At 42.1% G+C, this 27,443-nt stretch overlaps 6 protein-coding genes across 9 annotated transcripts; 4 read left to right on the top strand and 2 right to left on the bottom strand.

Moving 5' to 3' along the window:
* The first annotated feature begins 1,718 nt into the window (after positions 1-1,718).
* LOC6560700 lies at positions 1,719-10,621 on the top strand. 4 transcript variants are annotated; one of them, XM_032735519.2, is made up of 9 exons: positions 1,719-1,741; positions 1,806-2,039; positions 4,528-5,526; positions 6,057-7,730; positions 8,581-8,699; positions 9,269-9,581; positions 9,640-9,791; positions 9,860-10,008; positions 10,076-10,621. In XM_032735519.2, the coding sequence occupies exons 2-9, from the start codon at positions 1,815-1,817 to the stop codon at positions 10,288-10,290; spliced, it is 3,846 nt and encodes a 1,281-aa protein (XP_032591410.1). In that variant the 5' UTR covers positions 1,719-1,741; positions 1,806-1,814; the 3' UTR covers positions 10,291-10,621. The 4 variants fall into 4 exon arrangements, with proteins under 4 accessions (XP_032591410.1, XP_032591412.1, XP_001987271.2 ...); XM_032735520.2 differs by lacking the exons at positions 1,719-1,741; positions 1,806-2,039 and adding an exon at positions 2,188-2,373; XM_032735521.2 differs by lacking the exons at positions 1,719-1,741; positions 9,269-9,581; positions 9,640-9,791; positions 9,860-10,008; positions 10,076-10,621 and adding an exon at positions 8,864-9,058 and having other exon boundaries at positions 1,799-2,039.
* Positions 10,597-11,434, bottom strand: LOC6559973 (mediator of RNA polymerase II transcription subunit 8). Its single transcript, XM_001987237.3, has one exon. The coding sequence runs from the start codon at positions 11,365-11,367 to the stop codon at positions 10,597-10,599; it is 771 nt and encodes a 256-aa protein (XP_001987273.1). The 5' UTR covers positions 11,368-11,434.
* A 370-nt stretch (positions 11,435-11,804) lies between these two features.
* On the bottom strand, positions 11,805-13,146 carry LOC6559974 (peroxisomal (S)-2-hydroxy-acid oxidase GLO5). Its single transcript, XM_001987238.3, has 3 exons — positions 12,967-13,146; positions 12,620-12,892; positions 11,805-12,557 (listed from the first exon to the last, which is right to left on the bottom strand). Exons 1-3 carry the CDS (start codon positions 13,095-13,097, stop codon positions 11,867-11,869), a joined length of 1,095 nt encoding a protein of 364 aa, XP_001987274.1. The 5' UTR covers positions 13,098-13,146; the 3' UTR covers positions 11,805-11,866.
* Positions 13,147-15,184: 2,038 nt separating this feature from the next.
* Positions 15,185-18,612, top strand: LOC6559975 (probable peroxisomal acyl-coenzyme A oxidase 1). Its single transcript, XM_001987239.2, has 8 exons — positions 15,185-15,355; positions 15,624-15,786; positions 15,854-16,146; positions 16,604-17,009; positions 17,065-17,571; positions 17,641-17,746; positions 17,809-17,964; positions 18,266-18,612. The coding sequence occupies exons 1-8, from the start codon at positions 15,217-15,219 to the stop codon at positions 18,524-18,526; spliced, it is 2,031 nt and encodes a 676-aa protein (XP_001987275.1). The 5' UTR covers positions 15,185-15,216; the 3' UTR covers positions 18,527-18,612.
* A 1,415-nt stretch (positions 18,613-20,027) lies between these two features.
* LOC6559235 (probable peroxisomal acyl-coenzyme A oxidase 1) lies at positions 20,028-20,928 on the top strand. Its single transcript, XM_001987241.2, has 3 exons — positions 20,028-20,326; positions 20,395-20,709; positions 20,781-20,928. The coding sequence occupies exons 1-3, from the start codon at positions 20,028-20,030 to the stop codon at positions 20,917-20,919; spliced, it is 753 nt and encodes a 250-aa protein (XP_001987277.1). The 3' UTR covers positions 20,920-20,928.
* A 946-nt stretch (positions 20,929-21,874) lies between these two features.
* On the top strand, positions 21,875-25,371 carry LOC6559236 (probable peroxisomal acyl-coenzyme A oxidase 1). The gene is made up of 8 exons (XM_001987242.2): positions 21,875-22,043; positions 22,299-22,461; positions 22,529-22,821; positions 23,309-23,714; positions 23,770-24,276; positions 24,346-24,451; positions 24,514-24,669; positions 24,971-25,371. Exons 1-8 carry the CDS (start codon positions 21,905-21,907, stop codon positions 25,229-25,231), a joined length of 2,031 nt encoding a protein of 676 aa, XP_001987278.1. The 5' UTR covers positions 21,875-21,904; the 3' UTR covers positions 25,232-25,371.
* The last annotated feature ends 2,072 nt before the right edge of the window (positions 25,372-27,443 follow it).

Here is a 27,443-nt window from a genome sequence, read left to right on the forward strand (position 1 = left end):
ACATATTCAGAATGAGGCCGCCGATCGCGAATTTCAGCGCATGATGAAGATGAACGCGCAACGGGAACGAGTTGAGGCATCACCTCCACTGCAACGTAGGATAGCTAGTGAGAAAAAGAACCCCTTAGCCAAGATTATGACACTCTGCAAGAGACCCGAGTCCAAAAGAACCACATGTGCTCCCGATTACAGACCAACAGCAATAACAAAAACAACAACAACCTATTCTGCGCCTCATGCCAAGAAGGCCAAGAAACTGCAATTGAAGCCAAATGCCGTTAAGCGCGTACTCCAAATCTCGGCACGAATGAAGAAACGGGCTCTTGTCATCATCAAGAATCTCAACCAACTCGAAACGGAGATCGTCAAGAAATTGCCAGCGAACTGTGGCAAACCTACAACAACTTCCGCTAATCCCGAGCCAACTTGTACAGTTACGGAGCCATTGACAACGATGGTGGAACAAACGACAGCGATGCCCACAGAGCCAACTCCATTGGATAGGTCAAAGAATAAGACGCGTGAAAGATTGGACAAGCCCACATCGACAACATCGATGACGACAACAAAACGGGCTCCATCGAAGCACAATCATGGCTATTACTTTGGCTATGGAGCGCCTGATGAGCTGAATACCGACTCGGATGTGGCAGCAGCGCTGAAGGAGGAGCAGCGGCTGGAGCAGAAGGTGCGCGAGGAGCAGCATATGCAGCGTGAGTCGACGCGAAACGAACGCCAACAGGGGCTGGCAAAACGACGACGCAACTGGTTGCAAGACAAAAAGAAACGTGACCGCTACGAACGAAAATCATCGATTCGAGGGAATTTTATAAATAGGCAGGACCACGTTACGTTTAATCAAGAAAAGCGGGCTCCAATTTGTCTCAATCACAATAATTTGGGTAGATATAAATGAAAGCGAAACAAACAAACAAACAGAGTTGCAAGAGATAAGAGTTAGACATAAATTTCGTTTAAATAATCCCATTCAAGCTAATGTTAGTTTTATAATAATTATATTTTTATAATAAAAATTCAGCAATTTAAATATACGTTTTAATTTAAATATGATGGGCTGCTCACTTTTCGATAAGTTGGAATCACTTGCACAGGGTCTCTCAAAATTATATCGTATGGTAATACGATGTTTTCCTCACAAAAATATCGACTAGCTGGTGGCGGTTATCTGAGGAACTTTTGAAACCATCGATGTTCTCAAAAATGATGATATGAAATGTAAAGTTATAATTTTACATTTCAAAATGTTGTAGCAATCTCCCACTGAAAGCCTAGCTTTCAGATCTTGAAGGTTAAAACCATTTATCATTCATATTTTCTATTTCTATTTTGATGCTCTTGCCGCTTCTATATTGGTTTGCCGATAGCCGCCGTCAAAATATATCAAAGTTAATTATTTTGAAACCACTTGCTGTTTAAATTGTGGATTTAAGTTTTGAGTCCTCTAAACCGGCCGTCAAAACTCCGCCGCGAAATATTTCAGGACCTGTTTGACACCGTTTTGTTTATGAAGTTTTCATTATCGATAACTTTTCTTATCGTAAGCTGTGCTGCAGCGTAGCAATTAACTGTATCATCGATGGTATGTCGAAGTCTATCGATATTGTTACAGTTACTTTGACAGCTGTACGACCGAAAACGATAGGGAGAAAAGATTGCTTGACAATTGTTTGCCAAATTGATAGCTCTCACAATAAGAAAATCATTTTTCTCCATTTTGGAAGTATTCTCAATTTGCACTATTCGAATTATTTTATAGCGCTTCATAATCTTTTACTGGTTTCCAGCTTATTGCCATGTCATTGAAAGCGAAAGAAGAATATGATTATCTAAAGGATGTCACAATTGTGGTGCGCTCGCTAATAAATTCGCTCAAGCCGCCGGTTAGCTTGCAGATGATAGAGCGTGATTATTTTGCAGAGGAGCAAAAACCAATCCCATATTGTCTGTTGGGCTATAAGAATGCACTGGATTTGCTGGAGCATACAAATGAATTCAATTTCCAGAAAGTCGGCAAAGAAGTGAGTAAATGAGTGCGAGAGAGAGGTGACTACATTCTCACCCGCATTTCTTTTTCTTTCGCTATCTCCTCTCACTCTGATATACAGAGCTTTTGGGTGTCTTCATTTTGAGCTTTTACTAGCGCTTGCCCGCTTTTGTGCTCAGTAAGTTTCGGTACGTCAACGCGTGCGGTGCTGTTTCTTTCTCTCTCTATTTCGCTGGCTAGCTCTGTGTCGGTGTGTGCGTGTTGTGTGTTGTGTGTGCTGTGTGTGCTGTACGGGGCTGGGCTTGTCTGCCATCAAAGAGGCAACGTGTCAACTTACGCCGCGCGTTCGTCGCATCCTCATCAAAAGTGTAAACAATGTTTGTTATTTGCTTATTTTACGACCATATGCCGCCTCATATGACAGATATATGTGCTGATTAGCCATTTTAATAAATGCAACAGCAGCCAAAAAGAGAAAAGAAAAAAATTCATAGCGAAAAATGACTGCGCCAATTTAAACATTTTTTTTTTGGCTGTTCGACTTTGCTGCTCTCTTTCTGCGCTCTTCCTCGCCCTGTCTATGTGTGTGTGTGTGTATATATATATTTTCTGCATTTCGCTTTTGCATGCTGGTGAAAGTGAACGAATGTTTTTGTTGTCTGGCAAAGAGAGAGAGAGACGAATGCAGCGTCATATTGCATTTTAATGTTTGCTGTTGTTGCTCGTTCGCTGACTATTGTTTTAATTTATTTTTAAATGGCATGCACTTATGTGCTGTTTTGTGCTTTCTCATTGTATAAATGTCAAGCGTCAATCGTCCCATCCATTTTTGATGTTCTTATCAGAATGCCGCCGTGCATTACTGCATTTACTCTCGGCTTCCAGTTCGATTCTTGTTCTCTCAACTCCCACGCTCCAATTGGCCTCATTTGACATTTACATGCTATATCTCAGTAGTGGGTGGTGTGTTTTTATGTTTAGTCTGTCTGCCAGCCTGTGGGATGCTGGAAAAAATGCTGAGAATGCATTGCTAAATCAATAAATGCATGCATCTAGTACATGTGTATTTTATATATATATTTTTGATATTGAAATATATATATATAATTCCAAACAATGTTTCATTATTGTTATAATATTGTACGAAATTGTTTGGCGAGTATTTAAAAACAATTTCATTTTAAATTTGTTAGTTGCCTCACTTTATAAAGTCAGTTGACCATTTTGTTTATTGCTCTGATAATTGCAACTGTTTCCGCTTCCATTTATGTTGTGCAGCACAACACAAATACAAATATTGCGAATAGAGTGACTAATCAGTTAGTTGTTTATAACAACAGCAACAACAACAACAGTTTTCACAGCTTTCTCTGCAAAAAAGCTAATTACTTAATAACTTTGCAATTTCATTTGTGCGTTCCCCTTATCACGTTCACTGCTCGTCTTTGTAAGCTTGCCCATAAGTGATTAACGCCATACGTTTATCATATATAAATGTATATATTTATTTGTTCCACACCTCATAAAAAATGTCTTATATTTGCACGACCGACCCACATAATGTGAATCACTCTAGAAGCACATGAGAAATGTATTCAGTGCGACAATTGATCGATATTCTGTAACTCAAACAAAGCAGCCAATAAAAAGCTTAAACATTATTTTGTCAATTGGATGATGATGATATAAACAACTTTTTGCTCTGCAAAATGTCTTAAATAAACTCACCAATTTTAAATGAGACCCATCATCATTTTATGTGGAATAAAGGTTTTTTATTTGTGAAGTAAACCTTCTCAATAGAAATTCGTGTTATGTATACAAAGAGTCTAAACAATTGTATCTCTAACGATTTAATAGTCGAAAATGGTTGGTGTCAGTCAAAGAAAATTATAATTAAATGAGTTAGCTTTAGCTCAAGATTCTATTAAGTAAATTTATAAATAATGTCAACTTCAGGTCAAAATTAAATAAAATCATTAATAGGTTCCATTTTAGCTCAAAATTTCATTTAAGAAATTTTAAATAAGGTCTATGCAATTTATAAATAAGTTCAACTTTAGCTTACAATTAAATATAATTATAAATAAGATAAGCTTTAGGTCAAAATGAAAGAAAATCATAAATAGGTTAAATATTAGCTAAAAATTCTATTAAGTAAATTTATAAATATTTTCAACTTAAACTTAACATTTTTGAAAATAATAAATATGTTTAACATCAACTATAATATATATATGGTCAACTTTAGCTCAAAATGAAAAATAATTATAAATAAAAAATTCCATTAAATATATATATATATATAAGGTATATTAAAGATAATTATATAATGTAGAAATAAGGTCAACTTTAGCTGAACATTTAATGAAATAAAATTATAATTGGGGTCAACATTAGCTCAAAACTCTCGTGTGTCCCCCAATTCATTCAACAAAAGACTCTGACTTTCTTTTCAACTAATTAAATAGACCAAAGTTGAACTTAACTCACGTAGTTATTTTTATTGTTTACTCTTGCAGATCTTTGTTAGCGCCAAGCACAACCCCAAATCGGCGCACATTGCATCTATGGTGCTCGGTCAGAAGAGCAGCAGAAGCAAGTCCAAGTCGAAATTAGTGCGGTCACTAGCGGCACCAGTGCGTCACAGCGTGCGTCCAGTTGCCACTTACAACAACAAAAACGACGAAAATAATAACAACTGCTACAACCACAATTACGGACAACAGGAAGTGGAACGTTTACGCAAACAACTTGAGCAGCTGCGTCAGCAACAGGAGCAACAACAGCAACACGAATACAAGTTGCGTGAGCAGGGACGATTGCAGCAATTGCAGATCAGCCAGCTGCAGCAACAACTAAAGCAGACCTCTGAGGCAGCAGCAGCCAGGCAGCAGGAGCAGGAACAGCTAAAGCGTCGTCAGACCAAAGCGGAACTGCTCACCGACCCAGTGCTCAACGAACTAAGTGAGCGAACGAGCAAAGCAGATAAAGCAGTCAAAGCAATCAAAGCTGCCAACCTATCTTTGACACTAAAGCCACCAAGCTCAGCTCCTTCTGACCAGTTGCCAACTGAGATGAATGGGAACGCAGCTGCTGCTGCTGGAGCTGCTACTGCTTCCGCTGCAGCTGCCACACGCCACAAGCCTCAGCTGCGTCCCATATTGGGCAATAGTGCGCCACAGCAGCGTCCGGCAACGATGATGATAAAACCGCATCCGACGACAGATGCAACGACTGGAAATAAACGCCAGCCGCATGCACGTGCTCAATATTCTGGAGCACGTGGTGGCGGCAACGGTGGCGTCTCCGTCAACTATAGACTGAAACAGCAGCAACAGACGCCGGCAGCAGCAGGAGGAGCAGGAGCAATAGGAACAGGAGCAACAGCAGAAGAATCTTCCAATTTAATAACGCCACCCGATTCGCCAGAGGATGCCGTCAGCAACAAGACAACGTTCAAGGCACGAAAACAACAACAGGATGTCAAAGTGCGTCAGCCGACATCGTCTCCCATGCAGGTGAGTAACTTCTATGCCAGATCAGGACATCTGTTCAATATAAAGATATATAGCAGCGAACAAAAATAGCACCATTCTCAAAGGAAATGTCTCTATTACATTTGGAATCTTATGAATTCTTTTCTAGAACTCTTCCATTTGTGAAAATTTAAAATGAAATAAAACTTTCATTACTTCTAGCTAGTTGTGTATTAAAGTTTAGGTTATTTGGTCAATTTAGTATTGCATATATTGAGTAGCAAAGCATCAGAGAATCCAAAATAATAACTCAAAAGTGTTGGTGTCTTATGGCTTTGATCCAATACATCGAACCTAGTCCACAGAAGCTCCTAGCGTAATGCTTGATCCTCGGTGTTTAATCAGTTTTATTCTGAGCAATTTTTTTCTCATTCCTATATTATTGGACTGACCAGTTTTGAAGTTCCTTTGCGAACTTGACTGTATGTTATGCACAAGAGCTAATTATATTTTCTCCCACATATCCAATGTAAAACCTAAACTTAACTTTTTAATTTGTTCGAATCTTTCAGGCCATGAAGCAGCCGTTGCATCTGAGTGCCAAGTTTAAATTTGATCCAGCCTACGATGCGGTCTCCTCGCTGAACCAATACTGCGTCGCCTTCGGCTATGCGCCGCCAGAGTATGAGTTTCATCATGCGAACAAGAGCAACCGGCTGCACTGTAAGGTGCGCATCGGGAAGAGCGTCTACAGCAGCTACCCTGAGGAGCATGCGGACGAGGAGACGGCCAAGCAGCGCACGTCCGAGCTGGCCGTGGACCGGCTCCAGCTGCTCGAATCGCGTAAGCATCTCACGCTGCTCAGCGACAACGAATTTCTCGATGGACTCTATCGTGAGTTGGTCAAGCATCCGAATGGAATACTCAGTCACAAGCTGCCCGAGTGGTACGAGGCGACGGCGAAGCGTCAGGTGCCCAGCAACTGGTGGAGCCTTATCGATCTCTCGCCACAAATGCGAATCGAGAGCAGCGTAAATACGCATATTGTGTTTGCCAATAGCCCCGCGGCGAGTCCGACATTGATTGTGGCACCCACTGCGATGCCAGAGCTGCAGTTGCCCTGGGTGGATGGGCAGCAGGATTGGAGCATGTATATCACACACTGCGATAATACAACGCATGTCTGGGCACGCCTCATCGAGCAGAGTGCCCAATTCGAGAAGCTGACCGCACAGCTGAATGCGTACATGTCGCGACCGCAGAATCGACAACCACTGCAGCAGCAGCAGCATCCTGTCGTGCTGGATATCTATCTGGTGGAGGTCAGTGAGAATTGGAATCGGGTGCGTGTCATGTCCGTGGATGCGGAGCAGCGTCAGTGCAGCTGTCACTTTGTGGACTTTGGCGATGAGGTGATCATCCAGTATGACATTATCTATTTGTGCCCGCCACAATTTCTGGCGCTGCCCGCACAGGCTGTGTGCCTCAGCATGTATGCCTTGGACAAATTCGAGGAGCATCCGCATGCGTTGCCCGTGCTGGCCAAAGAGCTGGCCGCGCACAGCGTTGTCACCCGCATAATAACCAGCGAAACGCAGTTCCTTGCCGCTGGTGGCCTGGCACAGGGTGTGCTTCTACAGCCCGAGGAGCCGGGCGAGGAGCGTGGCAAGCGGCGTGCCTGCATCGTGGGCACGTTCTATGACACCTCGACGGCGGAGGATATACATCTCAATGATCTGGTGGCCAATCAGATAATACGTAACACTCCTTCGCCGATGCTCAAATTGGAACAGAAATCCAATCATGTCCTCGTGTCGCACGTGAACGATGTGGGCGATCTGATGGTGCTGATACCCAACGATGATCTGAGCTTCGTGCAGCGGAGCATAACCAAAATAATGAGCGATGCCAGCGAACAGCATCGTGTCACCTACTCGGATCTCTTGCACGATCAGCTGACCTGCGTCTGCGATGAGGCTGGCGATGGCCTCAAGAAATGGTATCGTGGCATGCTCACCTCGAAGCCCAAGTCACCCGAGGAGGAGGTCTTCGAGGTCTACTATGTGGACGATGGCCGTTTGCGCAAGACTCACATTTCCAACATCTATCGCCTGGAGGCCAACAATCTGGCACTCGCCTCATTTCCAGCTCAAGCGTTGCGCGTCCGTCTCCACGATGTGCCCCCCATCGATAACCAGATGGTTGGACGACTCCGTGGATTGCTCTCCCCACAGACGCCAGTGCTGGTAAGCAATGCACTCTAGTGTTGAATTTGTAGCGCCTACTTCAATTTTGTTGAAAAGTGCGAAGATTTCTGCTCCGAAAGAATGCAATTTAGTCTTGAATTTGGAGAGTTTAGTTTTGAATTGCATTGGAAAGTGTGAAAAAGATGAACAATTATTTATATAAGTATAATCTTGATCAGTCAAATCAATATATCCAAGTCCATCTCACTTTCCATGTCTCTTTTCAGTTCTTCATAATTCAATCTTCAATTTAGTGTTGAATTTGTGAAGCCTAGTTTTAAATTGTATCGAAATTTGTGAAGAAGGAAAAAATCATTTATACATATATATCATCTTGATCAGTCGAGTTGATTTAGTTGTTTTACTTATCAAGAGAGAACAATTAATTTGAATTTGTATAGTCTTATTTTGAATTGTGTAGGGAAGTGTGAAGAAGGAGATATCGACTGTGCATAGATATGATAATTTATATAGGTTCTTGATCAGCCGTGTCTTTGTAGCCAAATCCGTCTACCTTTGTCTCTATGTGTATTTTTAGTCCATCATAATTCCTTCTGCAATTTAGTGTTGAATCCGTAGTCTCCTTGGAGAATTGTGAAGAAGGAGATGTGTACAGCCCAAAGACCCTAGCACTTATAAATTATTTATTTTGGATCAGCCATCCCTCTATGTATATCTTCGTCTATCCTTCACATTTAGTGAGAGCTGATTTTTTGTATTAATATTAATTAGCATGCAATTTTCGGCTTATCGTAGCTAAATTATATTTCTTGTCAATACAAATGATGAGCATCTGTCTTATCTGCTCCCATCTCCCATATATCTCTTATCTGCTCCTCTTCTGTTGCAGCTCAAGATAATGGAGGGCGCCAATGACAAGCTGCCAATGGTGACGATTCATGCACGCGGCCAGGATAGCTTGTATTTGTGCCTGAACAGTGCCATTCGCATGGAGTATGAGGTGCAAAGGTAAGTTGACAACTTCTGTCGTCTGTCACTCACTCATACAGACACACACACACACACCACACACACATATACACTCATCTGCACATACACACACACACGCACATGAAATGTACAAAACAAAATACCCAAAAACATCTTTTGCTCTACTTGTGGTTTAATGATAGTCTCTAATTAGTGCTTTCAATAAACTGGAACTGACATGAAATTATCGCTACAAAATTATCTCAACATTCACGACTCCTTCAACTCACAACATTCTGTAAGCTAACCTTCGTTCGAAATAAGTGCTTAGCTCTAAGGATTCATTTTATCATCATTGTAAATAATACGACAAAGATATAAAAATAATAATAATAATAATATGGGAGTCAGAAATACATACATAAATTATTATTCTGCTAAAAGCCAAGGAAAAAGAAAAACAGTATTTTTGTTGTTGTTCTATCCAATGTGTAACCTGTACCCGATGTAACCTTCACTCCTACCATCCATCATTCACTGCCGTCCTCCTTTTAATTTGCCCACACACCTACACCTACCTTTTGCTGCACCCGCATGTGTGTCTCTAGTACGACGCGGCTGGAACCGTTTGACGACGGCGGCCTGCATTTCAGTGCCAGCGGTCAGTTGATACGACGCAGCAGCTTCAGCTCCACCATATCCAGTCAGAACCAGAGCAGCAGCAGCGATCTGACCCCGTCGATGACGGCAGCAACAACAACAAGCGTTGGCAACGTCGCCTCTCCTCCGAGCACACCAAATAAACCCAAACTCGCCACTCACTCGGTGCTGGCCATGCTCAAGGAGTACGAGGCCATTCCGGCGGTGGGTGTCTATTTTGAGGTGCGTGTCGCGCTCTCCATCAATCCCGGTCGCTTTGCGGTAAGCGTCATTCCCATATAGTTATGCCTATATCTTAATTGATCCCTCTTTCTTGTAGGTGCAACCCTACAAGTACTACAATCAGCTACAGCGTCTGATGAAGGACTTGCAGGCACATTGCAAAGGTCCAAGCGCTCAGCGTGTGGAGCCCAATCAACTGGCTATTGGTCAAGCCTACGCTGCGACAGACAACGATGGCGTCTATCATCGGTGAGTAATCTTACCACTCCCATCCTAAATACATTAAATTTATGTTATTTTTTTTTTAAAATTCATAGCGTAAATATTCGCAAGATTTACGATGAAATGATTCAGGTGCGCTTTGTGGATGCTGGAGACGAGGGCGTTGTGCGCTGCAACCAACTGCTGCAACTAACGCCAGAGTTTCGCGAGTTGCCCATGATGGCGCTGCCAGCCCAGCTACATGGTAATCCGGCCACAAACCAAATCCAATTTAATAGCCCATCACTTAACATGTTATCTTTTTCCAACAGGCATCAAGCTGGAGGGCATCGTTTGGACGCAGGAGAATTGTGTGCGCTTTCGCAAGCTGACGCTGGGCCAGAAATTCATTGGCATAGTGCGACGCGTGGACAAGCTGGAGGATGAGCGACGTGCGCTCAGCTTGGAGCTAATCGATACCTCAACGCCGAAAGATATTAAACTGCACGAGACTCTCATTGAGGAGAAGCATGCGCTGCCTGCTTGAGCCTCGAGCCTTGTGCCACAAGCAAAACGAGGATTACTAAACTAGAAACAACTCATTTTTATACGGCTTAACTTTTATTATTTGTTTTTTTTTTAACTTATGTGGCCTACGTAGCTATTACACGCAAGCATATACATATATACACACACACACACACGCATATTTATGAGCCCCCACATTCCGCGACTAGTACCTAAGATATTGATATTACCATATACATATATATTATATGTTATACACTACTATGTTACGAAACGATGTTGCAAGAGCAAGCGGCAAGCGCAACAATAAATTATGATTGTTTTTCTACCGAGAGAAGGGATGCACCTGATTCGCTGACTTTATGTTGGTCTTCACCGCCGACGGCGCTTTGCCCAACTGCTGTTGCACGTTGCCGGGACTCATAGACGGACCGCCCATCGGTGGTGTTTGTCCCCGTATCGATGGCGGCACCATCATGCCCGGTCCACCAGGGCCGGGACCATACGTCTTAAATTGCAGGCCCTTGCCCATGCCAACGGCAGCCACCAGCAGCTGTGTGTCCGTCATGCTGCTCGTTTGCTGAATGCCTGTGCGAGAGCTGGACTCAATTTCCCACTCTTCGCGGGCCTTGCTCACCATCTCGAGCACATGGGAGACGACCTTGTTGTACTGTGTCACCTGCTTCATAGCCGCATCGTTGGTGAGATTCGCCGCTTTCTGTTCGTTCTGTTGCATCTTCGTTTCCGTTATTGGATCGGGTCGGGTGCGCAGATAGTCGGGCACAATGTCGTGCGAGAAAACAGGCACACGTCCCTCAGTGATGTTGACCAACGTCTCGTCCCGATCCATGGCCACGAGCAGGGGCAGCACGGTGCGATTACGCAGCGGCGGACACTGCTCCTTCGCCAGGATTTTGGTCAAACCGGTTAAATGGCTGGAGATGATGGCAAAGTTATCGAGGAACGTTGGCCAATTGATATCCATGTATTCCATTTCCAGTTTCTGTATCATCGAAAGCACTGCCAATTTTAAATCATTTAGACGCTGCACAACCGCATCCAGCGTCATTTCAAAGTGCTTCTCCTCGCGCTGCATTTTTTTTTGGTAAATTTACTTTGTTTAAATCAGTTTTAACAAATGCCAACTGCATCTCCAGCTGTCTCTGAATAAATATATCGATATTTAAATACTAAATGTGCGATAGTTGTGCACTTTGGCATATCGATAGTTTTGTGCAATTCATTTGCGAGATTTATCCAAGTGAATGGATGATTTATATATTATCGAATTTAGTTTTGATTATTTATTTTTAAAAATTTATTTCTTTAAAAGTGTCGAATAGATTATTTCGAAGTGGCGAACTGATTTATATTTTATTTATTTTCATTTTTATTTTCCACAATTTGTTTAGTTTCGATTATTTAAAAACGCGAGCAGTGAATTATTTTATATATTGGAAATAACAATGCAATGCATATCACAGATTTATTGGAGTGACGGAGTGATTTATATACTGTATTGAAAACAATCTCTTTTGTTTTGATTATTTATTTAAAAAGTGTATTGCTTTAAATTGATTGACTGTTGTATTAGATTATATTTTGGAATAGAACGATTCGTGTACGACCATATTCGATTGAATATCCTTCAGTTTTTGACAGCCGATCAGCGCCATAGTTATTTCAAAATCTTTTCGCAACACACTCAATAGTTCCTCGACGCCTCGCTCTCCATTGTAGGCCAGGCCATAAACAGCCGGACGGCCAATGAAAACAGTTTTGGCGCCCAATGCTAAGGCTTTGAATATATCGTTGCCCTGCATGATGCCGCCATCTAACATGACCAGAAGATCCTTGCCCACTGCTTTGACCACCTCTGGGAGTGCCTCGATGGAGGCGGGCACTGTGTCAATTTGTCGAGCACCATGATTGGACACAATAATGCCAGCGCAGCCAAATTCACGGGCCAGGACAGCATCCTCGGCAGTCAGCACACCCTTCACGATGATCGGTAAGCTGGTTAGTTGCTTTAGCCAATTGATGTCCTTCCAGGTGATGCTAGGATCGAATTGATTGACAACATATTCATTAATGCCAGAGCCACCCATGGTGACCACTCCATTCGCCTGCTCCCCTTGAAAGTTGGCCAAACTCAAATGGGATGGCAAACTGAATTTGTTGCGCACATCCGAACGTCGATGTCCAAAAATGGGAGCATCAATAGTTAGCACCAATGCCTTGAAATTGGCCTTCTCAGCACGGTGAACTAACTTCTTGGTCAGTGAGCTACAAAACGATGAAATGAATACTTTACTTTAAGTTACGTAATTATGGATATTCAAAGTTACCGATCTTTGTATATATAAAGCTGAAACCACTTGTGGGTGTCTGGTGCGCCGGCAGCTAGGTCCTCTAGCGATGTTGTCGATAGCGTGCTCAAAATGAATATGGAGCCCGCTTTGCCAGCGGCGCGAGCGTTGCCAATTTCACCATCCGGATGCGCCATCTTCTGCATTGCTGTGGGTGCAATGCCCACCGGCCACTTTTGTTGCTGTCCCAGAATCTGGCAGCTGATATCTGGCTGGGAGACATCGCGGAGACAACGTGGACGCAGGCGCAATCTACCCAAACCATACAGAAAAGGTAGCAATTTATGAATGCTATTAAAGGTCATAGGTAGCAATCAGCTGCTCACCTTCTGAAGGCCTCTCGATTTAGTTTCAGCGAGAATTGTTCTCCAGCCCCGCTCTTATAATAGTCCAATGTACTTTTCTCCAGCTGACTGGATGCCTTCTCCTCAAAGTCCTCGACACAAACCAGAGCCATCTTCACTAAGACAAATTGAAAGTGTTTGTCGTTGTATGCTAACTTCAAGACTGCGTCTTAATTCGTAGAGGATTAAGTATATATATGTTTATTAACAGACTCACTGATAACCGTCTGGATCCGCAGCTGATAACTACAAATTCAAAATAGACGCAGAACTTACGTCGTGGAACACATCATTCGACTACTTTGACGACTATCTATCTTTGGCTACAAGTGGTGCACTGATAAGCAAATTACTTGCTACTATTCGGTAATAATTTGTTTGAATATCATTTGCTTTAATGGTGTACGATGTTATATGATATTTTTCTATACGATTTTTCTATAAAGATGGGATAATTATTTCAATTACAAGGAAAAACGTTGCAGTCGGGCGTAACCGACTGCGAAATACTTTGATACCATACGTAATAAAAGCTGATAACAGGTTGCAAAGAACAGTGCGGATATAGCCAAGAAATACTGTCCAAATTTTTCTTTCAAATTGCGATATATATAAGCTAGTAACGTTTCATCGAAGTTTGGTAACTGTAGCTCTTAAATTACGGGAGATATGAGATTTTGAAAATGGTACGGGAAAAATATCTTTCAAATTTGGTAACTCTAGCTTTCAAACTGTGTATCGATTTGTATCGATATCTTAGTCGAGTTACCAGTAACATACTTTTAGAATTTAGCGACTCTAGCTTACAAATTGTAGAAGATATGCGCATTTCAGATTTCTAGGGTTGAAGTTCCTGGGGGCGGCGGGTGTGGTCCGAAAATGTATATGCCGATCCTTGGAGATGATTGCCAGCAAGCGACCTTCCAAGCTTGGTCACTCTAACTTCATAATTGTGAGAGATATGCGGATTTATCGATTTACATATTCTGAAATATCGGCTTTGGCGATTATGAGCGCAGGTGTGGGCGTGGTTATACAAAATTTGTTATCGGTTTTTAAAGGCGGCTACCAGTAATATAAATACCAAATTTGACGGCTCGAACTGAAAAACTGAGAGAGACACAGCCATATAAAATTTGTAGGGCAGAGGGCCAGGGGGCGGCGAAGGTGGGCGTGGCATATGCCGATCTTTGAAGGACATCGCCAACAACCTACCAATCAAATTTGGTGACTGCCCTTCAAATTGTAGGATATATGTGGCTTTATCGTTTTGCGAATATCGATTTCTTAGCCCCCCGGTGGATGTAGCACTCCAATTTTTACAATTTTTCTGACGTGTGCACAGACCAGTATATGTTCCAAGTTTCATGTCCCTATCCTTAAGAGTGTCGACAAAAAGTTGCGGACAAACAGCATGACAGACATTCCAGAAAACCAATATACTATAACTCCTTCGGTATCAAAGTATGAAAAGAATGGAGTTAATTGGGTTTTCTTTTTGAACGAACGGACAATTTAAAGTATTATATCATACTTTTACGGATAATATTAAAATCTACAGTAACAAAAATTTCTTAAAATCCAGTTTTAAAGCATACTTTAGGGGTGAATCAAAAGCCACAAAAATGGCTTTCTTCTGAAAAATGTTAATGCAGCATTTCATATTGACTGAAACTACAAATAAAACTCACATTTATCAATAATTTGAATCAATTTATTCATATTTATTTAAAGTAGTTTTTCTTTTTTAATGTAAATGAATTTTAACTTTATTTTTTTCATCCCTTGGGCAAATGAAAAAATCTTATATTGATGTATCCTAAATATTGATGAATAAAAAATTGTTCAAAATGCATCGAAAAGGTTGTTGCAAAATTTAAATGAATTATTCAATACACACTTCAACACAACATAAAAATGCACTCTTCGACACTATTAAAAGCACTGTAAGCTTTTGCCCACAACCTACCTCAATTGAGCTATTTCCGATTCCTATACATATGTCTTTATACAAGTATGCAAGCACTTGTATGCTTATGTTTGTGTTTATATTAAAAGCTTTAAAGCACAAAACACAATTCTGCGACACTCTTCTCGGGCAAAGCACGGAATATATTGACAATGAGTCCCAACATACTATACAATGTTGTTAAATATCAGCGATTTTCAACGAGACCTCAGTCGTGAGCAGCAGCTAGCGCTGAGTGGTTGCAGAAAAAGTATTTGTTGAAAATGTTGTCGAAGAGCATAATTCCCAGCACAGTAAATGCTGATCTGCAAAAGGAACGCGAGGGGGCCAGTTTTAATAGCGAAGAGTTTGCTGCCTGGTGGGCGGGTGGCCCAGAGCAACTGAAGTTTAAGAGAAGCGTCAGTAAGTTAATTAAAATAAGAGTAATTTTCGCTTTTTATCTTCGTACACTGAACTTGTTTTGAACCGTGCAGGTAAAAATGTCATTGTACAAAATGTAATCTTGTTTCTATTATTATTCACAGATTGCAAACATTAAGCTATCTTTATAATTGCACTGATTAACAAATATAATCGCCATTTATAATTCTCATATATGGAGAAAATATGTGACAAATTGCGACTAATGCTGACTCGGCACTTTTCCCTTTTCTTTCTCTGTGTTTTATAGAAGAGTATATGTACAAGGACATCAATTTGGATGAACGCGCCAATTTCCATTATTTATCGCATGAGGATATTTGCGAATTCGCCGTGAAGAACAGCATCAATGTGGCGAAAAAGCTGCGCCAGCTTCAAGCTGAACGTAATCCCGGCGGCAGCGAATACTGGCCGTGAGTAAAAGTAAATATTGAAGAGAAGAGTAATTCTCTCTTACATAGTAATCTCTGTTGACGCCAGCACTCTCTACGAAGAGCCGGACCTAGCGGGCCTGCATTTGGCTGGCAATCCCTTTGGCGTGATGTATGTGATGGTGGTGAAAGCTCTCAAGGCCCAGTGCACAGCCGAGCAGTACGAGGAGTTTGGAAAGCGACTGGAACAATTCGAAGTGTGTGCCGCCTATGCGCAAACCGAACTGGGACATGGCACCTATCTGCGCGGCCTGGAGACCCGTGCCGATTTCGATCGTGACACGGATGAGTTTGTGCTGAATACACCAACCATTTCAGCCTACAAGTGGTGGCCCGGCGGCTGTAAGTAGCATTCATAGTATACACTCAGAGAAAAATCGCCCCAAAAATTGTAGTCAATCTCCATTTAGGCACTTGGCACTGGCTGGTCACCATAGAAAGTGAATTTCTATCTATTTTCTACAACTTCCACAAAATATATCTAATTTCCAGGATATTTCCTGTTTTCTATCTGTGTACTTTGATTAATTATTATATTCTTATATTAGCATTTTGCATTTTATCAATCATTTTATTCATTCAATATATAAGCTGAGCCAGTATACTTCCTTACTTGTTTCTGTATTTTCTAAAATTAACGTTTGCATTTCTACTTTTTAGAAATGTTTTTCTTAAGAACAGAAATTATTTGTAAGGAATCGAAAAGGATCGCGGTTTTTTTTATTGATTGTCGATTTAGAAATTTATTTTCATAATATTTAGAAATGATTTGTAAAACATATTGATATGATTATTGCAGTGGGTCACAGCGCCAACTATAGCCTGGTCATGGCGCAGCTGTACATCGATAACCAGTTGAAGGGACCGCACTTGTTCTACGTGCAGGTGCGCGAGGAGGGAACACACGAACCGAGGCCGGGGGTGCACATTGGCGAGATTGGCAAGAAGATGGGCTTCCTTGGCGTTAACAATGGCTTCCTGGGCATGAAGGATGTCCGCATTCCACGCAATCGCCTGCTGATGCGCCACGTGCAGGTGCATCGTGACGGGACCTACGTGAAGAGCCCGGTGGATGTTCTGACCTACTTTGCCATGGTTTCCACGCGCTGCATCATTGCCCGGATTGCATATGTGGCTCTGGCCGTAACTGCAACCATTGCCACTCGTTATTCCGCTGTGCGGCGTCAGAGTCCCATCGATCCCAAGTAATGCATTCCATAATTCATATGTTGTTCATTTTATATCTAATCTTTTGCGCAGATTACCGGAGGTACAGATCATAGATCATGTGACTCAGCAGCTGAAAGTGTTTCCCGAGATAGCCACCAGCATGGCCCATCGTCTGTGCTTCGACTACCTCTGGGATCTGTTCAATGTCACCTCCAAGGACATAGACCAAGGCAGATATGAGCGTCTGCCCGAGCTGCACGCGCTCTCGTGTGCCTTGAAGGTCATTTCTTCGACTGATGCCACCAGGGGAACCGAGCGGCTGCGTCTGGCATGTGGTGGTCATGGTTATCTCACCTCATCCAATCTGGGCAATATTTATGCCCATATGTCAGCCTCCTGTACCTATGAGGGTGAGAATACGGTGCTCCTGTTGCAGATTGGTCGTTTCCTGATCAAATCTTGGCGCGCTGCTCAAAAAGGAGATCCTCTGCCACCCACCGCCAGATATTTGGCTGAGGTGCAACGAAATCCCGAATTTGGAGCATGGACAGGCAGCTGGGAGAATATGACGAAGGCCATGCAGTTTGCCGCTGCCAAGTGAGTTGCCGAATAGTTTGCCTCTATCCTGAAGGATAACATGTAATGGATATCAATTCTATTTCACAGCAAGACGCGCCTGGCATTCCAGAGCCTTTCCAAGCGTCTGGACAAGGGCGAATCCGAGGAGGTTGCCGCAAGCCACACTGGAATTGAACTTACCCAGGCCGCTGAGGTACTCACCAATACCCAATTCTTAACATGCTCAATTGTTCTAAATATTTGTTCCTCTTATAGCTTCATGGACGTGCCTTTATATTCCACTGCTTCATCACTGAGATAACCGGACCAAAGTCCAAGACACGCTCGCCGTCGCTGAATCGTGTCTTGGAGCAGCTGCTGGAACTGTATCTGGTCAATATGACATTGAACAACATGAGCGACATTCTCCGGGTGAGTCTGCCATGGAATTCAATGCAACACTCTGAAAAACGTCGCCCTTCATTTTAGAAATTCACTCACCTTATTATTCAGAAAGTATATTTCCAAAATTGAATTTTGTATCTTTTGTTTGTGGTACTTAAGAGTATTCTTCTTAAATTACCCTTTTTATTAGATTAATTTCTTACGATTTTTAGAAATTAGAAGAAACACTTTCTAATTTCCATGGCGAATTTCTACATTTCAGAGCGATAATTTTTCTGAGTTTATATTCTGCTTATGTATTTGTATTACATTTTAAAACATTCCTCAGGTTGTCAGTTTGACGGACGGTGATCTGAGCAAGCTGCAGACACGTTTGGAGACTGCGCTGACCAAGCTCCGACCAGATGCGGTGGCGATCGTTGATGGCTTTGATTTCATCGACGGGCAATTGAATTCCACTTTGGGGTCCTTTGATGGCAATGCCCTCGAACGCATTTTCGATGCGGCTCTAAAGGCGCCCATGAACCAGAAATCGGTTCCAAAGAGTTTCCACGAGTACCTGGGACCATTTATGAAATCCAACCTCTGAAACGTACCCTGAACCGTAAATATCGTTGATGGTCATCAAAGTCTAATCTGTTAATTTTTTTATACTAGAGTATATATATATATATATATTGTTGTATATATATATATATATGTGTATGTAAAGTACTGGCAATTTCATAAATATATTCCCCTTTTATAATAAATCTTAAGAGTGATGTTGATCTTAATGTTACTTAAATTGTTATCTAAATTAATCTCGTAAGATAAGCGATTAATAAAAGCGAGAGTAAACCAAACCAGCTGTTAATATTTATGGTCTTTATTTAAAACTCTTCGATTGCTTTCTCTTTGACGTTCGCTCAGCATGGACAAAGAGAGTGAAACTTTATCAGCTTGTTTGGAGTGAGGCGAAAGAGCAATTCAGATGTTTTGCTCTTTGCACCGAAAGCTCTTTACTTCGTGGACGCTCTGTTCGAAATATGCTCAGTTGGTTTGCGTGACTCTGTGTTTTGCAATTATCAAAGTAATTAAAATGGCGGCGAGCAAAAATTGAAAACCAAACGCGAAATAGGTAAGTAAAGTGCGCTCTCTCTCTCTCTCTCTCAGTTTTTCTTGCTCTCAGTTGTTGAGCTACGAAAAGCTTAATACGTGACCGGCTCCCTTTGCTCGTTAAAGAGCTTATTAAGTTTATTAACAGTTTTGATTATCATGGCTTAAATGCCGGCAAAGTCCATTAGATATCAAATAATCTGTCTGTTGATTGCTATATTATTATTATTATTATTATTAGGGGGAAAGCTGCACCGTGACCTATTTGATCTATTGTGCCCCCTTCTGAGCTTATAGCTCTTCCATCAGCCCCAACTCCCGCACGAATGCGAGGATCTTTGTTGGGTTGAGGTCTTCTATGTCTTTGCACTTCAAAACGTGCGCCCCTAGGAGGCTGCTTCTTCTTCTAGCTAAGGCGACACACTCTGCCAGGATGTGCATCGAGGATTCCTCCTCTCTTTCACAAAACCTGCACAGGTCGCTACTATATATACCCAGTTTTGCTATGTGACTCCTTAGTCTACTGTGTCCTGTCAATAGACCGGTAAGTATCCTAAGGTTGTTCTTTCCCATGGTTATAATTTGTTTAAATCGTACAAGATTATAACCACCTAGGAGACATCTGGCTTGTCGGAGTCCCACTGCCTCCGACCAGCTCTCAATATATTACTATATATGCTATAATAACACCTTATAGATGTTTTTGGTTTATAAAAGCAAAAAGAGTCAAATTTTAATTTGTAACAGATATTAACTTAACCTTTGTGTTTATTTGATTTTTGATTAGAGCGCGCTCTGTTCGCCGATCTGGATGATGGCTATGCCATTAACCATGAGTACATGTCCCACGAGGATCTCTACAATTCCGCTGTGAAAAAGATTGCTGAGGCGACACCAAAGCTGAAGGCGCTGCAACACAAAATGAACCCTGGCAAGGACATTTGGCCGTAAGTTGCTTGTTTATTGTGCCGCTGCGTGATGCGGACACGCATATGCCACTGCCGGGCGTAGATGTTGGCGAGGTTGGCAAGAAACTGGCCATGGCCGTTGTCAATCAGGGCTTTCTTGGCCTGAAGAACGTTCGCATTCCACGCACCAACAAGCTGATAAAGTATGCCAAAGTGGATCGTGATGGCATATTCACCGCCAGTCCAGCCTCGAGGGTCAACTATCTGACCATGGTCTACACACGTTGCCTGATTGTCAATTTGAATTCGGCGTTGCTGCTGCAGGCAGCCACAATTGCCACACGCTACTCCGCCGTGCGTCGCCAGAGTCCCATTGAACCCAAGTGAGTATCCTTAAATATACACACACTTGGATCATCATCTCTAATTCTCTCTCTCTCTCTCTCTGAAGGTCCTCTGCACCACTGATGGCTGATGGCATTGAACAACTGCGTCTCTCCACTGGCGGCCATGGCAATCACATTGTCGCCAATCTGAGCAACATCTATGGCAATGCAGTAGCCGCCTACACCTACGAGAGTGAGAATTCGGTTCTTCTGCTCCAGATTGGACGCGCCCTGGTCAAAGCCTGGGCCAGCTACAAGCAAGCTGAAACGCTCTCCTCTTCGTATGCCTATTTTGAGACTTCGATGCGCCTCAAGGAGTTCCCCAAGTGGGACAACTCCTGGCAGTGCATTGTCAGGGCGTTGCAGTACACGGCTGCCCAGTAAGTGGATTGCCCAGATTGTCCAGTGAGAAACTGATTAACATTTGATTACTTTTGACTTTTGAATGCAGCAAGACCCGCATTGCCTTTGAGAATTTGTCGCAGCTCATTGCTGCTGGCCAGTCCCAAGCTGTGGCAGCCAACAACACGGGCATTGAGCTAACGCGGGACGCCGAGGTAAGTTCCAGTTGCAATTACTGCCTTCTGTAGAAAGGGTATAATGGTTTTGTGCAAATGTATGTAACAGGCGAGATGAAGCATCACCGAGCCCATAAAGTATATACAGTCGTGTCGATATAGCCATGTCCATCCGTCCGTCTGAATGAACACGCAGATCTGAGAGACTCAGAACTAGAGACTTCAAATTTGAAATATAGGTTCTCGTATACCAGGCGCAGATCAAGTTTGCTTTAGTTTTATCGATAACTTTTATTATAACTTGGGGTTTATATTTATTGAGAGCTTTGTATTTAATACAGAATACGAGTATATGTCCGCTTCATGCGACTTCTACTACGCGATTCAAGCGACCAAAAGCGACTGACTCTTACTGCATGAAAGTAGCTTAAACATACCATCGAAGAAGGTCTTGATCATAAGGAACTTACAATTACCGTTGCTCGCAGGCAACAACAGATTAAGACTACAAAACGGGAATGCAAGACAAGCTGCGGTGTACATAGGCAAATACAGTTATCTCCAACATTTTTTAATGTAAATGAATTTTAACTTTATTTTTTGCATCCCTAAGGCAAATGAAAAAAATCCTATATTGATGTATCCTAAATATTGATGAATAAAAAATTGTTCAAAATGCATCGAAAAGGTTGTTGCAATATTTAAATGAATTATTCAATACACACTTCAACACAACATTAAAATGCACTCTTCGACACTATTAAAAGCACTGTAAGCTTTTGCCCACAACCTACCTCAATTGAGCTTTTTCCGATTCCTATACATATGTCTTTATACAAGTATGCAAGCACTTGTATGCTTATGTTTGTGTTTATATTAAAAGCTTTAAAGCACAAAACACAATTCTGCGACACTCTTCTCGGGCAAAGCACGGAATATATTGACAATGAGTCCCAACATGCTATACAATGTTGTTAAATATCAGCGATTTTCAACGAGACCTCAGTCGTGAGCAGCAGCTAGCGCTGAGTGGTTGCAGAAAAAGTATCTGTTGAAAATGTTGTCGAAGAGCATAATTCCCAGCACAGTAAATGCTGATCTGCAAAAGGAACGCGATGGGGCCAGTTTTAATAGCGAAGAGTTTGCTGCCTGGTGGGCGGGTGGCCCAGAGCAACTGAAGTTTAAGAGAAGCGTCAGTAAGTTAATTAAAATAAGAGTAATTTTCGCTTTTTATCTTCGTACACTGAACTTGTTTTGAACCGTGCAGGTAAAAACATTGAAAAAAATTTAATCTTGTTTCTATTATTATTCACAGCTGATAACAATTAAGTATAAAACAGCTTAAAAATAATCACCAGGATTATATCAGATATTTGGGCAAAAATGCAAACAAATATTTATAATCGAAAGAAAATATGTGACATACCATTTTATTTCTCTGTGTTTTATAGAAGAGTATATGTACAAGGACATCAATTTGGATGAACGCGCCAATTTCCATTATTTATCGCATGAGGATATTTGCGAATTCGCCATGAAGAGCAGCATCAATGTGGCGAAAAAGCTGCGTCAGCTTCAAGCTGAACGTAATCCCGGCGGCAGCGAATACTGGCCGTGAGTAAAAGTAAATATTGAAGAGAAGAGTAATTCTCTCTTACATAGTAATCTCTGTTGACGCCAGCACTCTCTACGAAGAGCCGGAGCTAGCGGGTCTGCATTTGGCTGGCAATCCCTTTGGCGTGATGTGTTTAATGGTGGTGAAAGCTCTCAAGGCCCAGTGCACAGCCGAGCAGTACGAGGAGTTTGGAAAGCGACTGGAACAATTCGAAGTGTGTGCCGCCTATGCGCAAACCGAACTGGGACATGGCACCTATCTGCGCGGCCTGGAGACCCGTGCCGATTTCGATCGTGACACGGATGAGTTTGTGCTGAATACACCAACCATTTCAGCCTACAAGTGGTGGCCCGGCGGCTGTAAGTAGCAGTTAAATATTATATCATTCACAGTATACACTCAGAGAAAAATCGGCCCAAAAATTGTAGTCAATCACCATTTAGGGACTTGGCACTGGCTGGTCACCATAGAAAGTGAATTTCCAAATTTTTCTACAACTTCCACAAAATATGTATAATTTCCAGGATGTTTCCGGTTTTCTATCTATGTACTTTGATCAATTATTATATTAGCATTTTGCATTTTATCAATCATTTTATTCATTCAATATATAAGCTGAGCCAGTATATTTCCTTACTTGTTTCTGTATTTTCGAAAGTATATTTTCTAAAATTAACGTTTGCATTTCTCCTTTTTAGAAATGTTTTTCTTAAGAACGGAAAATATTTGTAAGGAATCGAAAAGGATCGCGGTTTTTTTCATTGACTGTAGATTTGTACATTTTAGAAATTTATTTTCATAATATTTTGAAATGATTTGTAAAACATATTGATTTGATTATTGCAGTGGGTCACAGCGCCAACTATAGCCTAGTCATGGCGCAGCTGTACATCGATAACCAGTTGAAGGGACCGCACTTGTTCTACGTGCAGGTGCGCGAGGAGGAAACACACGAACCGAGGCCGGGGGTGCACATTGGCGAGATTGGCAAGAAGATGGACTTCCTTGGCGTTAACAATGGCTTCCTGGGCATGAAGGATGTCCGCATTCCACGCAATCGCCTGCTGATGCGCCACGTGCAGGTGCATCGTGACGGGACTTACGTGAAGAGCCCGGTGGATGTTCTGACCTACTTTGCCATGGTCTCCTCGCGCTGTCTCATTGCCCGGATTGCATATGTGGCTCTGGCCGTAACTGCAACCATTGCCACTCGTTATTCCGCTGTGCGGCGTCAGAGTCCCATCGATCCCAAGTAATGCATTCCATAATTCATATGTTGTTCATTTTATATCTAATCTTTTGCGCAGATTACCGGAGGTACAGATCATAGATCATGTGACTCAGCAGCTGAAAGTGTTTCCCGAGATAGCCACCAGCATGGCCCATCGTCTGTGCTTCGACTACCTCTGGGATCTGTTCAATGTCACCTCCAAGGACATAGACCAAGGCAGATATGAGCGTCTGCCCGAGCTGCACGCGCTCTCGTGTGCCTTAAAGGTCCTTTCTTCGACTGATGCCACCAGGGGAACCGAGCGGCTGCGTCTGGCATGTGGCGGTCATGGTTATCTCACCTCATCCAATCTGGGCAATATTTATGCCAATATCTCAGCCTCCAGTACTTATGAGGGTGAGAATACGGTGCTCCTGTTGCAGATTGGTCGTTTCCTGATCAAATCTTGGCGCGCTGCTCAAAAAGGAGATCCTCTACCGCCCACCGCCAGATATTTGGCTGAGGTGCAACGAAATCCCGAATTTGGAGCATGGACAGGCAGTTGGGAGAATATGACGAAGGCCATGCAGTTTGCCGCTGCCAAGTGAGTTGCCGAATAGGTTGCCTCTATCCTAAAGGATAACATGTAATGGATATCAATTCTATTTCACAGCAAGACGCGCCTGGCATTCCAGAGCCTTTCCAAGCGTCTGGACAAGGGCGAATCCGAGGAGGTTGCCGCAAGCCACACTGGAATTGAACTTACCCAAGCCGCTGAGGTACCAACCAATACCCAATTCTTAACATGCTCAATTTTGCTGAATATTTGTTGCTCTTATAGCTTCATGGACGTGCCTTTATATTCCACTGCTTCATCACTGAGATAACCGGACCAAAGTCCAAGACACGCTCGCCGTCGCTGAATCGTGTCTTGGAGCAGCTGCTGGAACTGTATCTGGTCAATGTGACATTGAACAACATGAGCGACATTCTTCGGGTGAGTCTGCCATGGAATTCAATGCAACACTCTGAAAAACGTCGCCCTTCATTTTAGAAATTCACTCACCTTATTATTCAGAAAGTATATTTCCAAAATTGAATTTTGTGTCTTTTGTTTGTGGTACTTAGAAGAATTCTTCTTAAATTACCCTTTTTATTAGATTAATTTCTTACGATTTTTAGAAATTAGAAGAAACACTTTCTAATTTCCATGGCGAATTTCTACATTTCAGAGCGATAATTTTTCTGAGTTTATATTCTGCTTATGTATTTGTATTACATTTTAAAACATTCCTCAGGTTGTCAGTTTGACGGACGGTGATCTGAGCAAGCTGCAGACACGTTTGGAGACTGCGCTGACCAAGCTCCGACCAGATGCGGTGGCGATCGTTGATGGCTTTGATTTCATCGACGGGCAATTGAATTCCACTTTGGGGTCCTTTGATGGCAATGCCCTCGAACGCATTTTCGATGCTGCTCTAAAGGCGCCCATGAACCAGAAATCGGTTCCAAAGAGTTTCCACGAGTACCTGGGACCATTTATGAAATCCAACCTCTGAAACGTACCCTGAACCGTAAATATCGTTGATGGTCATCAAAGTCTAATCTGTTAATTTTTTTATACTAGAGTATATTATATATATATATACTGGGTTTTCATATGTAAAGTAAAGTACTGGCAATTTTATAAATATATTCCCCGTTTATTATAAATCTTAAGAGTGATGTTGATCTTAATGTTACTTCAATTGTTATCTAAATTAATCTCGTAAGTTAAGCGATTAATAAAAGCGAGAGTAAAACAAATCAGCTCTTAATATTTATGGTCTTTATTTAAAACTCTTCGCATGCTTTCTCATGATCTGCAGAAAGGTCGCTTAGCGTCCACTTTCGATGTGGAGGAGTTCGCTGCTTGGTGGCAGGGCGGCGAGCAAAATTGAAAACTAAGCGCGAAATAGGTAAATAAATTGCGCTCTCTCTCTCTCTCTCTCTCTCAGTTTTTCTTGCTCTCAGTTGTTGAGCTACGAAAAGCTTAATACGTGACCGGCTCCCTTTGCTCGTTAAAGAGCTTGTTAAATTTGTTAACAGTTTCGATTATCATGGCTGAAATGCCGGCAAATTCCATTAGATTGCCTACATTATCTAGAGAGAGATTGATTAACATTTGATTTTTTTTTTGTTTTGTGCAAATGTATGTAACAGGCGAGATGAAGCATCACCGAGACCATAAAATATATATATTCTTGATCAGGGTCAACAGCCGAGTCGATGAAAAAATCCTATATTGATGTATCCTAAATGTTGGAAATAACTGTATTTGCCTATGTACACCGCAGCTTGTCTTGCATTCCCGTTTTGTAGTCTTAATCTGTTGTTGCCTGCGAGCAACGGTAATTGTAAGTTCCTTATGATCAAGACCTTCTTCGATGGTATGTTTAAGCTACTTTCATGAAGTAAGAGTCAGTCGCTTTTGGTCGCTTGAATCGCGTAGTAGAAGTCGCATGAAGTGGACATATATTCTCTATTAAATAAAAAGCTCTGAATAAATATAAGTCCCAAGTTATAATAGGTTATGGGCCCAGAACACGGAAAATTCAGCTCGTAGAAAACACAGTGAATTGTTCTGAGGATTTCTTGTAGAAGGTGAATGAGAGCATTCTGGACTTTCTTGGACAAGTGTGACAAGTGTGTGGTTAAAGAAAATGAATACCTCGATGAGTTCGATCGAGAAGTTGGAGGACCAGAATTATAGTGCCTGGGTTGTTCAAATGAAAAGCGTACTCGTGTATTTAGAGCTATGGCAGTATGTGTGCTGAGCAGTGGCACTGCTGAGCAAAAGGCAATATTTGATGCAAGAGACGAAACGGCTTTGGCAAGCATAATGCTTTGCATAAAGGCATCCCAAATAAATAATGTGAAGAATTGCCAAAATCAGCAAGTGCCTGAAAGACCCTGAAAGAAATGCATATGCATATGGGACCTCCGCGTCGTGTAACTTTGCTAAAGCAGTTGTTGCAGCTAAGATTGGTAAAGTCGGGTAGTATGGCAGAGCACATACATAAGTTTGCAGACTTAGTGGAAAGACTAAGCGAGATCGACCATATAATGGTCGAAGAGTGTTTGTCTATATTGTTGTTGTCGAGTTTGTCGGATGGATACGGTAATTTCGTGATCGCCATGGAAACTTGTGACACGTTGCCGTCGCTAAGTGTGATAAAAATCAAGTTACTCGAAGAGAGTGAACGGCGTTGAGCAGACGGAAAGACAGAGTCAAACGGAGAGACAAAAATGTTCTCGACGCATATAGACAATCGAGCAAACAGGAATACAGACGAAAGTAACGGTAAAGTGAATCGTAGAAGTGCGCAGCAGAAAAAGGCACCACAGGCCGGCTGCTGGACATGTGGTCGTCGTGGGCACATTGCTGCGAATTGTCGCGCAAAAGACTGCTCCGAAAAAGAGCAAGGCAAGAAAAATAAGGATAGTAAGAAATCGTACTAAGTGTTTGCAGCGGCAAGAAACCCAAGTATTGGTGGTTTTGCAAAGAACACGTGGTGTCTAGACAGTGGGGCCACAGCGCATTTGATCGTGCTTTATAGAATTAAGAGAGCACAAAGAGAAAATTATTTTAGCTGGAAATAATTATATACAGGCATATGGCCGTGCACGCCTTAAGTGGAAAAATAACACTATTGATTTGACCGATACATTATATGTGAAAGAGCTTCAATGTAACATTGTGTCAGTATCGAAAGTAGTCCAAAAGGGATT

The sequence above is a fragment of the Drosophila grimshawi genome, unplaced genomic scaffold (assembly GCF_018153295.1).
Source record: "Drosophila grimshawi isolate 15287-2541.00 unplaced genomic scaffold, ASM1815329v1 contig_1369, whole genome shotgun sequence".
Lineage (NCBI taxonomy): Eukaryota > Metazoa > Arthropoda > Insecta > Diptera > Drosophilidae > Drosophila > Drosophila grimshawi.

Bases quoted from the DNA above. Each gene is read 5' to 3' on its own strand.
- LOC6559235 (XM_001987241.2), top strand. From the start codon at position 20,028: ATGCCACTGCCGGGCGTAGATGTTGGCGAGGTTGGCAAGAAACTGGCC. The intron at 20,327-20,394 runs GTGAGTATCCTT...CTCTCTCTGAAG, and splicing joins CAGAGTCCCATTGAACCCAA to GTCCTCTGCACCACTGATGG. The intron at 20,710-20,780 runs GTAAGTGGATTG...TTTTGAATGCAG, and splicing joins TTGCAGTACACGGCTGCCCA to CAAGACCCGCATTGCCTTTG.
- LOC6559975 (XM_001987239.2), top strand. From the start codon at position 15,217: ATGTTGTCGAAGAGCATAATTCCCAGCACAGTAAATGCTGATCTGCAA. The intron at 15,356-15,623 runs GTAAGTTAATTA...TGTGTTTTATAG, and splicing joins GAAGTTTAAGAGAAGCGTCA to AAGAGTATATGTACAAGGAC. The intron at 17,010-17,064 runs GTAATGCATTCC...TCTTTTGCGCAG, and splicing joins CAGAGTCCCATCGATCCCAA to ATTACCGGAGGTACAGATCA.
- LOC6560700 (XM_032735519.2), top strand. From the start codon at position 1,815: ATGTCATTGAAAGCGAAAGAAGAATATGATTATCTAAAGGATGTCACA. The intron at 7,731-8,580 runs GTAAGCAATGCA...CTTCTGTTGCAG, and splicing joins CCCCACAGACGCCAGTGCTG to CTCAAGATAATGGAGGGCGC. The intron at 10,009-10,075 runs GTAATCCGGCCA...TTTTTCCAACAG, and splicing joins GCTGCCAGCCCAGCTACATG to GCATCAAGCTGGAGGGCATC.
- LOC6559974 (XM_001987238.3), bottom strand. From the start codon at position 13,097: ATGGCTCTGGTTTGTGTCGAGGACTTTGAGGAGAAGGCATCCAGTCAG. The intron at 12,893-12,966 runs GTGAGCAGCTGA...TGGTTTGGGTAG, and splicing joins AATCGAGAGGCCTTCAGAAG to ATTGCGCCTGCGTCCACGTT. The intron at 12,558-12,619 runs GTAACTTTGAAT...ATCGTTTTGTAG, and splicing joins CTTTATATATACAAAGATCG to CTCACTGACCAAGAAGTTAG.
- LOC6559973 (XM_001987237.3), bottom strand. From the start codon at position 11,367: ATGCAGCGCGAGGAGAAGCACTTTGAAATGACGCTGGATGCGGTTGTG.
- LOC6559236 (XM_001987242.2), top strand. From the start codon at position 21,905: ATGTTGTCGAAGAGCATAATTCCCAGCACAGTAAATGCTGATCTGCAA. The intron at 22,822-23,308 runs GTAAGTAGCAGT...TGATTATTGCAG, and splicing joins CAAGTGGTGGCCCGGCGGCT to TGGGTCACAGCGCCAACTAT. The intron at 24,670-24,970 runs GTGAGTCTGCCA...AACATTCCTCAG, and splicing joins ACATGAGCGACATTCTTCGG to GTTGTCAGTTTGACGGACGG.